General features: G+C 43.3%; 1 protein-coding gene across 8 annotated transcripts in view; it reads left to right on the top strand.

Moving 5' to 3' along the window:
• RUNX2 (RUNX family transcription factor 2) overlaps positions 1–15,024 on the top strand; it is a 216,668-nt gene that overhangs the window by 111,531 nt on the left and 90,113 nt on the right. For 4 of the 8 annotated variants that reach the window (XM_066547581.1, XM_066547582.1, XM_066547584.1 and 1 more), the window contains 2 exons: positions 1,472–1,645; positions 10,469–10,630. The exons of 1 other annotated variant lie outside the window; for it this stretch is intronic. In XM_066547581.1, coding sequence (XP_066403678.1) covers positions 1,472–1,645; positions 10,469–10,630 — 336 coding nt within the window. The remainder of the gene's footprint in view (positions 1–1,471; positions 1,646–10,468; positions 10,631–15,024) is intronic. 3 more of the 8 variants (XM_066547587.1, XM_066547585.1, XM_066547586.1) reach the window with 2 other exon arrangements.

Below are 15,024 nucleotides of genomic sequence, written 5' to 3'. Positions count from 1 at the left end.
CAACACGGATTATCTCAAGCCACTGGTGATTATTTGGAAGGGTTCAAGCCCAAACCATACCAGAGACCCCTCCTATTGTTAAAAGCATTAAAATATTCCCCTCAATTATTGCTTGTGCCAAGGCCTGGCACTGCTTATAGGAATGGAGGCAGATGTGGTTCTGGGTTGAAATCAAGGAGTCTGGGCCCCACTTTCAGCTCTGCCAGAGGCTTTTTGCATGACCTTGATCTGTAACTTAGGGTAGGCTTCATTCCATTTAACATTGACTAATGGCAAGGGTGTCTAATTAAACCAGTCATGTGTGCTCCCTCTCTGATCAGAGAAGGAAGAGAAAGCAAATTCAGGAGGTGAATCATGCTGTTTTAAGGCGAGTGTCAGAGACAAATGAGATTAATTGCCCTCTGGAAGTAGCTATTTCTTTCCATTAACCGAAGAGGAAGTCTACATTAGAAGAGTTTAGACTAGATGCCTGATTTATGAATGGCTAAAGTTAAGTAAAATTAGTCCTGTCCTTAATCTCTATGCATGCCTTTTTCTCCCTGTGCTGAATGATAGAAATAACACCTTCTGCACCTCACGTTCAAAGGCACCATTGGACAAGGAGCATCCTTTGGAAAGAAATTAAACCTAGGAGCAAAAATACAACCATTAGAGAAGCAAAGCCCTTGCTCTTGAAACATCTCAATGACAACATAAGCAGGACCACTGGGGGCATCCCAGTGCTTTTACCATTTTCCCCCTTCATATTTTGTCAGCAAAACACCCCTAAATGAGTGTTCCAGATATATCCAGGGGCAGCTGGCCTGTTTTGGGTGAGTGCAGTAGGAGCACTGACCATGCAAGGGTGTGTAGGACCCAGTCCTGGCCAGCAGCTTTGGAGGTTTTCCTTGGATACTGCTCTTCTCAACTGACAGGGACTAATTACTTTCTGGAAAATCTCCCAGAGGAATGAAAGCTAATGACTAACTATAACAGAGTTAAAGAAAAAAAAAAAAAAAGGGGGAGAAGAAAAACTTGCATTTTCTTAGCAAAAATCCACAACATCTAAACCAGGCATGGAGTAATTGTCCCAGTTGATAAGTTGTAGGTACATATGAGGCTTGCTTTTGGAAGGGAAAGCTTGCCTGTTTAACTACCTTGGGTAGTTAAAGGAGAAAAAATTAAAAAAAAAAAAAAAAAGACAAAGAAGACCTTGTGTGGGTGTCCTGATAAGTGCTTATTTTGATCCAAATTGTAATATGTTACATGTGTATGGGCACAGCTGTGCTTGATAAGGCTTTCACCAGCACAACCATGTCCAAAACACAACCCCCTCACAAAGTTTCTGTGTTATTGGGGGTAGCTGAGATACCTGTAAATCCATTAAATCTAGTAACAGGTCCTTAGAGACCATTTTGGGGTTATTTTGGGGTTGTGTTAAATTACTAAATCTTGTTATTAACGCTTTTATTTTATGATTTGCTGTTTCCAGGGCACAGACAGAAGCTTGATGACTCTAAACCTAGTTTGTTCTCTGAGCGCCTCAGTGATTTAGGGCGCATTCCTCATCCCAGTATGAGAGTAGGGGTCCCGACCCAGAGCCCACGGCCCTCTCTGAACTCTGCACCAAGTCCTTTTAATCCACAAGGACAGAGTCAGATTACAGGTAAGAGACAGAACCATAGGTTTGACTTGCACAGGCATTGGTAGTAATTGCTTATGGATATTTGTGTCTCAGCTGCAGTCAAAGAGGCTGTTACAGAGTGGGGGATGTTCTCCAAGTGAAGCTAGGTGGGAAGCGGATTTTTCTATAGTGCTTGAAGCTAAAAATGTAATTTTTTTAAAAATATATTTTTGCCATAAATCTAAAATAGTCAATCCAGGTCATTTGAGTAGGGATATGGTGAAATTCTAACTGCCACGTTGCTCTGCCTTCTCCGTGTTGCAATAGCACCTTGAGTGTACAATAGAATGAACATTTTTATTCAGCCTTGTTATTCTGCAGTCATGTTGAGGGAAGCAGCCAGCACTTAATAGTCTTTTTATCAGAATAATAATACAATCTTCTCACATGGTGGTTTCCTTCCACCAGTAGCGCTGACCACGGTTACAATAAATGAACTGGGTTATGGAGAAATCTCCGAAGGTTGCTCGTGAGGGTTGTATGCAACATTTATGATTGCATGCTGAGAGACAGATTTCATTGTGCTGAGAGAAATCATAAAGCACCCACCATGTGTCACAGATTAGAAGGCTGAAATAAGATGTTTAACTGCAGCTATGCCAGAAGTTTGCAGCAAAACTGTGAAGCCTACAAAATAAACCAATGTTGTTTTTTCTAAGGTCAGAGCTGGTTAATTTTTTCAAAAGAGATTCAAAACAACTTCTATCTAACTTTGGGCATTTCTAGATTCTAAATTTGTGCTGGCATGTTTGTGTCCATCCAGGATGTAAAGAGGCGTTACCCCTGACCAATTGCTAGAATTGTTAGAGAACTTCACCTAGATGCCAGTCTGTCAACAAAGCTCTTGGCTCAATTCCCTAGACTGATTTAATACTCACTTCTGCTGTGACAGTTGTATCCCCAGCAGAGTCCTTTGCCAGCATTTTACACCAGCATTCCTTTCCTGGTAAAGCACTCCTAGTATAGACATAGTCTTTGAGTCAACCTAGGAAGATTTCTAGTTTCATGTTTCAAGTGGTTTTGACATGATACCAGCTGAAACTCAGTGGTTTTAACAAAGTGTTGTGGCTTTCTTCTTCTCTCTTTTCCTTCTTTTTTTAAGTTCAACCGGTTTATTAATTTGCAGTAAGAAAGAGAAGTGAGTTTATTTGAACCCAAAGCACTCAAGGAATTGCAACAAAAAAATCATTCCCATGAGTTGTGGCAAAGTTCTCCCAGATTTAGAAGTCTAACTTTAACTAGTGTAAAATGTTTATAATATATTAAATATGTTGATTATACCCATTACATGGTACCTGCTGCCCCCCAGCTTCCCAGAGCAGGTTTTTTTGGCTAGGCTTCATGATTTGTTCATTGGACATGTGAAGTCAGGGCTCTTGTGTATATCATTTTCTGCGTAAGAACTGCTGAACTAAAACACAATATTTTTTTCTAACCAAGTCTTCTGTCTGGCAGTGTTTGAAGTCATAGTTCCCAAGAAAGCAGGGGGGAAATCCAGGCTGTAAGCAGTTTTTTTCCTTCTTCCTTGTGCCTCCATAGTTTACCTATTGTGCAACACTATATCTAGGAACGAAAGAGGCTGAAATTCTTCCTGACCCCATCTGGTGATCAGCTTATGCCCTGAAGCACAAGAACTGAGATCCCCTTGTAATTTTCTTCCTAACTAAGTGTAACCTCATATGCTGCTCCCCTTCACATAAATGCCTCCTGTAGAAAATGTTCTGCTGGCTTTGATTAATAGACTACTTCTCTGCCTCGTTATGAGGCAGCAGCAGCATTTACAGATCTGGGAGATGAAAGCTTCAGATGAGCTTTCAATAAGCCTGACTGGAAACAAAGTTGTGTGGCATTCCCTGCCTTCTCTGCAAATTTAAGGGAGCACCAGCTGAGACTTCATCAAGAGAGGGAAGATGCAGTGCTAGTGGGGCAGAGAGAAGTGAGCTGAGGGATGCAGGCTGGATTTCCCATCTCTTGTGGATTATGTGCTTTTATTGTTGGATAAATTCAAGTTTAGGCGATACATTAGAATCCCAAGTTGCTCTGATTTCCTCCATAATGGTGAGAACTCTCTAGTGAATAAGTGGTCTGATACAGTATTTCTGATGCTGTTTCTCACCCTCAGAAAAGTCCAACAGCCAGCTCTCCATTTGCTTGCTGGTGGTCATGCCATTCAATTGGGTGGTTGGTGTGAGCATGTTACATGGGTGCAAGCTCTTGGAATTGCACTGGCTCTCCACCAGGCTTTTGGGTGCTCTTGGGGACCTTGTATGTAATCTGTAAAGCTCAGCGTGCTCTGATGTTCCACTAAAGTGCTGGGATGTTTTTTTTGCAGACAGTGCCTATTCTAGGATCTTTCTTGTGGGATGGATGGGTACTCTTTGCTGCACAAACCATGCCAAGCAGAGATAAAGGTGATGCCATGGACAAGGCACCCTTTGGTCAGGTGTTGAGTGGGAAATTGCTGAACATGCCCCTGCTTGGTGCGGTGGTAGGGAGTGAGGTGCTTGGGCTGTCCTTCAGCAGCAGTTTCCCTGTTGTAGTGGAATACTCAGAATGCCACTGGCTTCTTAACACCTGCCTTGGGTGTATGTTAAAAGGGGAATAGACTCTTCTGTTTGAAAACCAGGATTTTTAAATTACCTTCATTGGAATTAACCAAGCATTCCTTTAGAAATACCATGCTTTCATTATCTCTTTACCTAGTTATTATTTAGGGAAAATAATAAATTTCTAATAACTGGAACAGTAAATACTGTCCTACAAAAAATCCATATTATTGCTAGTAAGCACATTTTGCCTCATTCCACTTGAGGCCTTGCATAGCTATTGCATGATTAAACAGACATATTATTTAAAGCCTGGCTGACCCACACCTGAGTCTGAAAGAACTCAGCACTTTAGGGTTCACTCTTATATTTCTTTTCTCTGTCTAGGTTGTGTTTATTTTCCTGGAGTATCAGAGTAGAGGTTGTACAAATCACAGCACAGTCCTTAACCTACCTCAGGACTGGGCTGTGGCAGGACAAGGCACAGAGTTGCCCTTATTCAACATGGCATTTTAACTAGGATTCAGCAAAAGCTACATCGAAGGGTGATTAAAAAACAAATGGTCCAATAAGCAGCTGCCTTTGCTGAGGCAGTACAGATCCAATTTGAACCCTGCTTGCTGCCCGTAAATCAGGAATCCTGTCCATTCACATTTGTTCACTGGTATATTTGCTTTTTTTTCCCCTTTCCCTAACGGGCTCATGCAACTTGTTCATGTATCCAATTACATTCCCGTTCAGACACTGAGCTGTTGCATCAGTGTTCCAGTGTGAGACGAGGAAAGCTTGTTTTTTTTTAAGATGCAACTGGTGAGGATTAGCTTCTGTGGGCCAGGAAAAGCCACAGGTGTAATGGCAGGAATGTGGTTGGTGTGAGGACCCCATCAGCTGGGCAGTGGGGACAGCAAGGTGGGAGTTAAGTGAGGTTTCGTGCTCCATCACCACTGTGGCACTGGCTGATCTATAGGCAACCTCTGTCTTTCATCACTGAAATAACAGCCCTCAAAGGCAAGTCCTGTGAAACCTTCACTTTCTCCCTTTTTCCTCTTCCCCTTTTCCATGCACATCAGGGATGTTATACTTCCATTTCTCATCATTTTTAAAGCAGATTTAAAGTCTTCAGAGCTGGCTTAACAGGAAGGTAGTGAGGGGATACATCTTCACTGACAGACAGGGACTGATTTCAGGGCAGTGCAAACTGAATCTGCAGCCAGCTGTATTTTATGCAAATTGATTGCATCCTCTGGTTGACTGACAAGTTGCCATTGTGGACCTCCATTTCATAAAGTTTGCACCCCTCCTATTATTCTTTTGACTTTTATTTCCCTCTACCCCCTTTTAAAACTTAGATGCCCACTGGCATGATTCATTGAGTTTATCTTTTTTTTTTTTTTTTAATTTCAAAAATGTGAGTCTTGGAGGGGTGGGAGGAGAAATGGATTTAGAGGTTCTTCAGACCAAAATCTGGTCTCAATTACTTTTCTGTACATTGGGGTGTAACTCCACTGTATTTGACTTTGTTGATTGAACTGGGCAATCCAGATGAAGCCCTGGGCTTTTAAAGATGCCTAAAAAAGAGTTAGAGAAGGGAAGAAGGTTGTGTTTTGCTGTTGTTGTTTTTCTGAGGGGGTTGGTATTACAACAATAGTTGGGTTACTCATGCAGAAAGTCATCTTGGCTTTGTTAAGATCAGAAATGAGGATATTTGCTCTAAGTGTTTACCAAAGATAGCTCCAGACAGCTTGTTTTTTACTATTGGCACTAGCACTAATCCAACCAGCAGCAGCCAGAGCTAGAGCTGATGGCTGGGTTTAAATGAGAGTATGATGCATGTGATGTCTGGGTATTAGAGACAATACACCAAGGAGCTGCCAATCTTTGATCATGCTCTGGTCATGTAACTCATCGTGGAAAAGGGGGAATTGGTTTTTTTCCCATAGAAAATCAGTGTGCTTCACAATCCAATGCCAAAGTGAAAAAAGTTGTTCTTCAGGGATATTTGCAAGTTTTTGCTTCTCTCCACTGACACTTCAGAATATGGAAGGTGTCCCTCCCCATGTCAGGGGGTTTGGAACTAGATGATTTTTAAGGTTCCTTCCAACCCAAACTGTTCTATGATCCTATGATGATTTCTGTTGGAAGAAGAGAAGTTGTGATACTGGAAAGCCAATGCCTCTGGTGGGAGAATGGGTCACTAGATGGGCTTTTTCTTTCTTTCTTTCTTTCCTTTATGATTTTAGTTTTATGTAGTGCATCTCCTCTTGGACTAATTTATAAAGACTTTTATTGTCCATTAAGCATTAATATCCACCATCCATTTAATGCAGTCAGTCAGAGACAACAAAGGTCAAGAACCCTGTGTATGTCCTATGACTATAAATGTGACAGCAAAACCTAGACACAAAATAAAATGCAATACTCAGTATTTCCTGCTTTGTGGAGGTTCACCTGGAAGGGCAAACAGGATGGAGCTGTTTGCACATTAGTTTAGGCCTCGCCCCGCTGATTTGTTTCAGCTGAACTGTGCCCAGGCTGTCTCAGCATACCCACAATATGCCCTGCTGTGAAGGAATACGCTGAGAGCTGCACTTCCCCTCACACCCACGCAGGCATAACAGAAATGTTTACAAAAGGAGGACTGCTCTTAGTAATCACTCCAAAGTTTTTGAGTGTAAATGCCAGCTCAGAGTGGCCCTCTGACTCCTTCACTGTTGTTGAATGCTCTGTTAGCCCTTCCCCATGGCTGCCATATGGAAATAAGGGTGGCTTTCTCCTGGACAGTTAATTTTATTTTTATATTAAGTATCTTTCCTTTTTTGGGAGGGACTCCTTTAGGGAGGAATCCACATGCACTCAGAGCTCTAAGGTTTCTCATCTGCTCTGGGCTTTTTTGTGATGGGAAGATGTGCCATGCCTGCAGAGCATGTGGTGCTTTGGGTGATGGTGCAAAAAGTCCCTGGCTAGCAGAGATCCTTGGACACGTGGGAGCCACCAGCCAGAGACAGTAGGGAAGCTGGACTGTGGTGTAGGAGGCTAAGGAAAACCTCTCACAAATCATCTCACAGCTTCTTCCCCAATAGTGTGTGTAAATAGTCATCCTACCACTTCTGGGCCAGAACAAGGAGAAGGTGATCCTCTTAAGGGCCTCGTGTTTGCCTCAGAAGCATCTGTGTGAGTCTGCCCTGGAAGTGTTGCTGTGGCAGCTGGCACATCCCTGTGGTGCCCCCAGCACCCCCCCTTCCCCAGGAGGTTTGATGGTGTGTGGGACCAGAAGAGATGGTCTGGTGGGCCTCAGTGGCCAAAGCCAGTGGTCCAGCACCATTGCAAGGACTATCTCTATGTGAACCAGAGGGTGCCACATGAGCTGCATGTCCACCTCCAGGGACTGTCTGGGGAAGCTTTGGGCTCTGCCTCGTGGCATTTTTCACTGTGAATTGGGCAATGCTGCTGAGCAGTGATGTTTGCCCTGTGGGCTCACAGGTCACCTTTGACTTGGCAGAGTGACAGTGTTTCACCACTCTCTTCTCTCACGTCCCTGCAAACCTTGACCACCATCAGGCAGCAAGGGCTGGCTTTAGGGCATTTGCTCTGGGATCTGGTGAAACTTGTATTTTCACTTTCTGGTTTCCTAACGGGTCACAGATACCTTGAACCAGTCATCCCCAGGGCAATATTTCCCACCCTGCCTTGACCATGACCTCAACCATGCCTTGGTGCAGAGGAATCACAGTAACCCTCTGGCCTGAGGTACTGTGACCTCCTCAGTCACTGAGCTCTGATGAATCATCTAATGTTCAATTTGGTTAAACATTTTCCTCTTCATTATTTCCTCTTCCCTGGGAAGACTGATGTATTTGAGGTAGATGTTGAAAGAATATGTGTATTCTTTCTTGTAAGGTATGTTTTTGGGGTCAAGTAATGGTCCATCCAGCCCTATATCCTGCCTCTGACAGTGCAGTATGAGATACTATTTTGAAATACCACATGAGCCTTTGAAAGACCCCTTTTTGCTATTTGTCATTCTTGTGCCCACACAGACATTCACCGTTGCTAGATTAAGGGTGTTAAGTATAAAACCAAGTCTAGCATGGGTGTTCAAAGTGATGAGAGTGCCAGAGATGCTTAAGAAGTTCTTGTGCCATGAGGATTACACTATCAGGAGTGGCATGAGCCTCCAGAAAGGTGCCTCTTTTTCTGAGCTTTCCACCATCTTAGACCAAAATGATGTAAAAACATCTTCTACTATGACTTTTTTTCCAGCCCTTACCTGCTGTGTTATTTCCTCCTAGCATTGAAGCTGACCTAAACCCAAAACTTTAGGGGCCCTGTTTTCGATTCAGAAGCAGAGATTGAAAAAGTCTTGGAGTTTGAAGGATCTTGGATTTGAGATTGTGCTCCTAACACACCATTAATTTTAAGATTGTTTTTCCAGCAAGCCTAGGCTTTCTGTTCCCATTCAAAGATCATTTACCATTGACTGTATGGTGAATTATCGTAGTGGAATGAGGCAGAGAAATATGTCAATATCAGATGTAACAATGAGCAGTCAGTCAGATTTGAACCTGTGCCAATCCATACAACCTTGGCCTTGAAAATGTTAAAACAAAGAAGTTCATTACATTTAATGATCAAGTGTCCTTTGGATTTCTGAGAAGTTTATGTTAACCATTTAAATTACTCAGTTCTAATATAAATGGCAAACTCCAGGAAAATCCTCTTAAAATTAAATTGGAAGGTGGTTTTTTTTACATATATATCTATATAGTTATTTTGCTTCAAGGAAGTATCTGCTTTCCAGACATTTCTTCAAACAAATCATGTCTGAAGAGAAATAATAAACAAGAAGTAGCTGAAGCTACAAGGTTTTGCTGTGTGGAAGAGCAGGGAAAGGAGTTAAAAAAAGAAAAAAAATGTTGAATTTCCTGAAAAAGAGCCTTTGCTTATGCCATGTGGCTGTCACATTGCTGTCTGCAAAGGAAGACTTTAGCACAGTGTTCTGATAGAGCAAGTTCTCCAAATCAAGTATACTTGATATACTCAATATACCTGAGTGCTTCCTTGAAAATAGTAGGCAGGATTTGAAGGGTTGTGTTACAGTTTCTGTGAGCTAGTCCAGAGATAGTTTTCTGTTTATTATGCAGTGCCCCAAACAAACTTTGAGACTGAAAGTGCTTCAGTTTTGTCAATGTAAGGAAATAAAAAGCATAATTTATGAGGTATTCAGTGGTATCTTTATCATCAGATATTAACTGAGAGCGAATGGTTTGTGAATCCAAACAACAGTGAGTAAAACTAGGTCTCCTTCTACCAGTGCTTCAGCAAAAATTGATCTGTGTTTATCCTAAAGATAATTTCCTCCATAGTGAGCTGTTACAAATATATCAGCAGGTATCATTAGCTTCCAATAGTTATCCCAAACCATTTGGTTTCATATTTTGTAATTGAGGGTACTGTAAGTAATTGGGCCAGCATCCAAATGTGACATTTTTTTGACGGATGCTGTAAGATTAATGACATTTTTCAGCTTGGCTAGTATTTTCAGTATTGAAAACACTATTGTGTGATGTTTGAACTGGATAACAGCTTGACAGGTGTGCCAACTGCTGACTGTAGAGTCTGCCGATCTCTGAAGGAAACAGCCTTAGGTTGTGCCAGGGGAGATTTAGATTGGATCTTATGAAAATTTTCTTCACTCAAAGGTTCCTCAGGCTTTGGAACAGGCTGCCCAGGAAAGTAGTGGAGTCACCATCCCTGGAAGTGTTTAAAAAAGTTGTAACTGTGACACTTAGGGACATGGTTTAGCAGTGCACCTGGCAGTGCTGGACTCAGTGGTCTTAGAGGTCTTTTCCAACTGTAATGACTCCATGATTCCATGAAGTCTACTTCCTAAGATCAGACCTGGGGCTCATTCTTGTTGTCTGCTTCTGTTTCTGATTCCTGGAGGATTGGCAACTCCTAGTATAATATGTTGGAAGAGAGACACCAGGAATTTGCATCCCAGCTTCTAGACCTCTGGTCTGTTCATTTCCCACAGAAATTGTTCTGGGGAGGGAAAAGCACAGACCAAGACTTGAAAGGGCTGAGCATTGAGGAGCAAGTTGTGTTTCATCACATTTTCACTCTTGGTAGTATTGATGTGTGCATGTTCAGTAATCCCACTTCTTTCAATTAGGCTGTTGATACCCTAAAATTTTTCTTCCTTTAAAAAAAATTTCTCTTTTTTTTTTTTTTTGTTTGTTTGTTTTTATTTTCCCCCTAGACCCCAGGCAGGCGCAGTCATCCCCGCCATGGTCCTATGACCAGTCTTACCCATCCTACTTGAGCCAGATGACTTCACCGTCCATTCACTCCACAACTCCCCTGTCCTCCACTCGAGGCACGGGACTTCCAGCCATTACCGATGTGCCCAGACGCCTCTCAGGTAAAGACTCTGTTTTGCCTAAAACAATTATGTAGAGAGGAACAGGACTGGCAGAGGCTGCCTCCGTGGCCTCAGACAAACCTTGGCAAGGAGATCAAACCTCAGCAGTGGAACCAGGGTTCCTGCATGGCAGGCAGGATTTAAAATCCCTTTTTTTCCAATGTGGAAGAGCTGCTATGTTGCTCTGAGTCTCTCTCGAATAACTTTAGGTCCATTTCAGATTAGATTATTTTTAAATTGTGAACCTGATTCTTTGAAGAAATTCTGTCTCTTTTTTTTTTTTTTTTATTTCCCCTACAAAAGGATGTTCACTTGCATGTAATTAGGTACTGGCACAGGTTTCCCAGAAAAGCTGTGGCTGCCCTATCCCTGGAAGTGTACAAGGCCAGGTTGGATGGGCTTGGAGCAACTTGGTCTAGTAGAAGGTGTCCCTGCACATGGCAGGGGGGTTGGAACAAGATGATCTTAAGATCCCTTCCAACCCAAACCATTCTGTGATCCTGTGTTTTAAAGTAAATGTTATGCTCTCTATTTTTTGGTGCTTTATCTTTGTGGCATGTGTGCTGTTAGGCATCCTGACAGATAGATGCCTTTATTTCTTCAGTAGTTATGGCTGAAGTTCATTCTCCTGTATTTCAATCCAGTAGCTCAAGAAAGACTGTTTCCTTAGTTAATATGTACTTAAGAAGCCTATCAGAAACAAGCTGAGTCACTTAAAGGTAAAGATTGGCCAAATTGTGCTTTGGAATGATGCAGGAGAGAGGAATATATTTAGGAACATAGAAGAGACAGTAGTGAGGAACTGAGACTTTTTTACCAAACAAATGCACATTTATATATTGCACAATTCACCTCTAATGGTCTCAGTGATAAAACCATCTGTGTAAAGTAATCTGATTACCCCAAAGTAAGAGAGAGCCTGTCATGGCACACAGTCACCTTGTACCTCTTGCCAAAAATGAGGAACCTTAGGGGAGGGAGGCTCAGTCTCAAAACTCCAACCTTGCAAGTGTGGAAATATTAGCAGCGTATGCCAAAAAAGCATGTGTAATGTAAAGAGAGCCTTTATGATTCATTAATGAAAACCAAAGAATCAGTCTTATTACATCTATTTTTTGCATGTTTGCAAGATATTATTATAATCTTGGATGCTGCTGCCATACACCTGTTTGATTCCCAGCCAGGTGAATTTCTTGCTGTTGTGTTTTCCCCTTCCACCAAGCTCATAGCGCTGGAAATGTTGATCACTCCACTGAGCTGCATCGCTGACAAGCTGAACTGCAGCCAGCAGGCGTGGAAGATTTGATTAGCATAGACTCCTTGATTTCTTTCATCTTGGAGGAGGGAAGCTTTGTTTCTCAAACAGCCAGCTGCAAACCCCTCTGCAGCCCTAGTGCACTCTGCCTTCACAGAGATGCCAAAGATCTCCATGTGGGCCGAGGGCTGGAGGGTTTTGGAGCAGGTTCTTGCGGGCTCTCCATGCAACACCCTGACTTGGGTCAAAAAACTCGATCGGCTTGATGCTGAGGAAATGCTTTGTTTGGCCCGAAACAGGTTCCCTTTGAGTCAGAGCCTCCTGATGGTCTGTGTTGTCGAATGGGTTATTTTTGCAATCGTGCCCGCGGCAATACCTGCAGGAGAGGCTCGGCTGGGACCTGGCAGCTGCACGCCGCATGCTTGCCCTGCAGCCCTTGCTTGTCTGTGTGTATTCAGACGTGAGCTCCTGGCATGTGGGCACAGGCAGGGAGTGACTAAAAGACCTGGCTGTGTATGATGTGTGGCCGTGGACTGAACTTTCCTGCCGTGCTCTATGGCCAGTCGCCTTCGTGCTTCTTGTCCTTCATCTTTCCAGGGCTCGAGTGATGCCTCTGCAATGCCCTGACCTTTTCCCAGTGTGGGGATCTTGCTTCCAGTTAGATTCCAGAGTGAAAAAGGGGACTTTGATCCTCCACAAGTGCCAGAGGTTGTGTTTGCTGACAGAAATAGAAATTCAGAATAGAAATGGTCTATTTGGAATTAGAGAGAGGCATTCCTGGCTGAAGGATCCACTCGGATGCTCAGCATGCAAGAAGGCACATTGCAGCCCCAGCTGCAAACCTGACAATGCCTCTCAAGGGTTTCACTGTCAGTGCCACAGGGAGGGAGGGCAGCATCCAACACCTCTTATATCTAAAGAGAGAGAGAAATGCAAGTTTTAGGTAGGTTGCCCCGTACAGCAAGCAGTTTACCCCTCACACTCAAAGAAATGCAAATCTCCACTCAGTTACTTAATGCATCTTTAGAAAGAGAACAGAACTTTGAAGAGGTTTTGCAGAAAATTACTGCAAAGAACACTAAAATCCTTAGAAAACTTCAGGCATTTTTAAAGCATGAGGGAGAAATTAGAGTTTTATAAGGCCTTGAATAAAAAAGTCGCTTTCCGATACAGTGGCAGAAATCTGATTATCGAGGCTGTTAAAAGTATACAAGGTCATTTTAATGAATGCCATATTAACTGCCTGTTGCTTAACATCATGCAGGAGGAAAAATGAATAAAACCTCCCCCCTACCCTTGGCTGTCACACCTACAGGCACAGAACTTCCTATCTGCCCTAATTTCACACCACCCACCCTTTCCATGAGCCTCCATGCTTCACCCAGACAACTGCTAAAGTTGTTCTCACCCAGATGTTGAAAATATTCCATCCAATAAAGCAGAAGTGGCTCCTGGTTTTATTCTCAGTGGCAGCACTCAGGAGCTACTTTTAATCATTTTCCTTTGACCAAAACCGCACTCATTCTGTGGCCAAAGTGGTGGTGTTCTTCCCCATCTTGGGATGGATACATGAGCCAGCAGTGTGCCCAGGTGGACAAGAAGGCCAAAGGCACCTGGCCTGTATCAGCAGTGGTGTGGCAGCAGGACCAGGACAGGGAGCATCCCCCCCTGTGCTGGGCACTGCTGAGGCCACACCTTGAATTCTCTGCTCAGTTTCAGGACCCTCATAACAAGAAACACATTGAGGGGCTGGAGCGTGTCCAGGGAAGGGAACGGAGCTGGGGAAGGCTCTGGGGCACAGGTCTGAGGAGGAGCAGCTGAGGGAGCTGGGGGAGCTCAGCCTGGGGTAAAGGAGGCTCAGGGGGGACCTTCTCATTCTCTACAACTCCCTGACAGGAGGGTGAAACAAGTCAGGCTCTGCTCCCAAGTAACAAGTGACAGGATGAGAGGAAATGGCTTCAAGTTGCACCAGAGGAGGTTTATATTGGATATTAGGAAAAAATTCTTCACTGAAATGGTGGTAAGGCATTGGAACAGGCTGCCCAAGGCAGTGGTGGAGTCACCATCCCTGGAAATGTTCAAAAGGCACATGGATGTGGCCCTTAGGGACATGGATTAATGTTGAACATGGGTTCAACATTACTGGGTTGGACACAATGGTGTTTTCCAACCTTAAGGATTCCATGAATTTTGGTGATGAGTTTGCCTGTGTTTCAACCCCAGATTATGCTGAGCATCAGAAGAGGTTTGGGGCTGCAGGACAGGATGTGGTGGGGCACTGCCATAGCAGTGCATGCAGTTCCTCATCCCATGGGAGAGGAGAAAAGGGCAGCAGGCTGCAACCCCGAGGAGCTCCTCAGGCAGCTGCTGCAATGCAGCTGAACTGGTTGTGTCAGTGTCTCAGATGGTTTCTTTGCACTACTGGCAGGTTTGCATGCGTGCTGCAGGCACGTGCATGTGTGTGCCCATGGCTGCCAAACTGCAAGTGTTCATCTTCTATATTCTCCAACTGGGGGTCAGTGCTCTGTTTGCACCTACAACTAATCAATGATATATCCCAGGTATTTGGGCAGTATTCAACATCATGAGCTGAAAAGCAAAGCAAAAAAATGTTATCTGGCATCACTCATGCAACTTTTGAACCAATGATCTTTTTGGTTCAGAAGTTTCAAATTCATATCAAGAACAAATAAAGAAACAAGTTCATGAGGCCATGAAATTGCCTTACCTTAATGTTCTGATCATAAAAAGAGCAGAATTCCCCATATTTTATTAAAATGTCTGTCTGTTCAGACTTCCCCAGAAGACAGTGAAAGTTGGTGGCCCAGCAGATTAATATTCTTAATTAAATAATATTGTAGTGGAAGCCATGGGAATATAAGAAAAGGGTCATTTTAGAGAGAGTTTGCCTGAGGGATGTAGTCTTATTGCATGATTCATAGTGAATGCACTCAGTCTTTGTGTCCTATGCATAACCAAAGTGCATGTGGGACGGGGAGCATGAGTGACTATTAGGTAATTAATGTATATGATTCATATAAATATACACATCACAGCCATTTTACATAACACTTTGGGGCTGATCCAGCAAGTCCTCCCCACATGGAAGGTTCAGAGCAGGGAGTACAGGTCGGGTTGT

This window comes from Molothrus aeneus, chromosome 3 (assembly GCF_037042795.1).
Source record: "Molothrus aeneus isolate 106 chromosome 3, BPBGC_Maene_1.0, whole genome shotgun sequence".
Taxonomy (NCBI): domain Eukaryota; kingdom Metazoa; phylum Chordata; class Aves; order Passeriformes; family Icteridae; genus Molothrus; species Molothrus aeneus.
The sequence above is the reverse complement of the archived record's forward strand: the minus strand, read 5'-3'. Positions and strand labels throughout refer to the sequence as shown.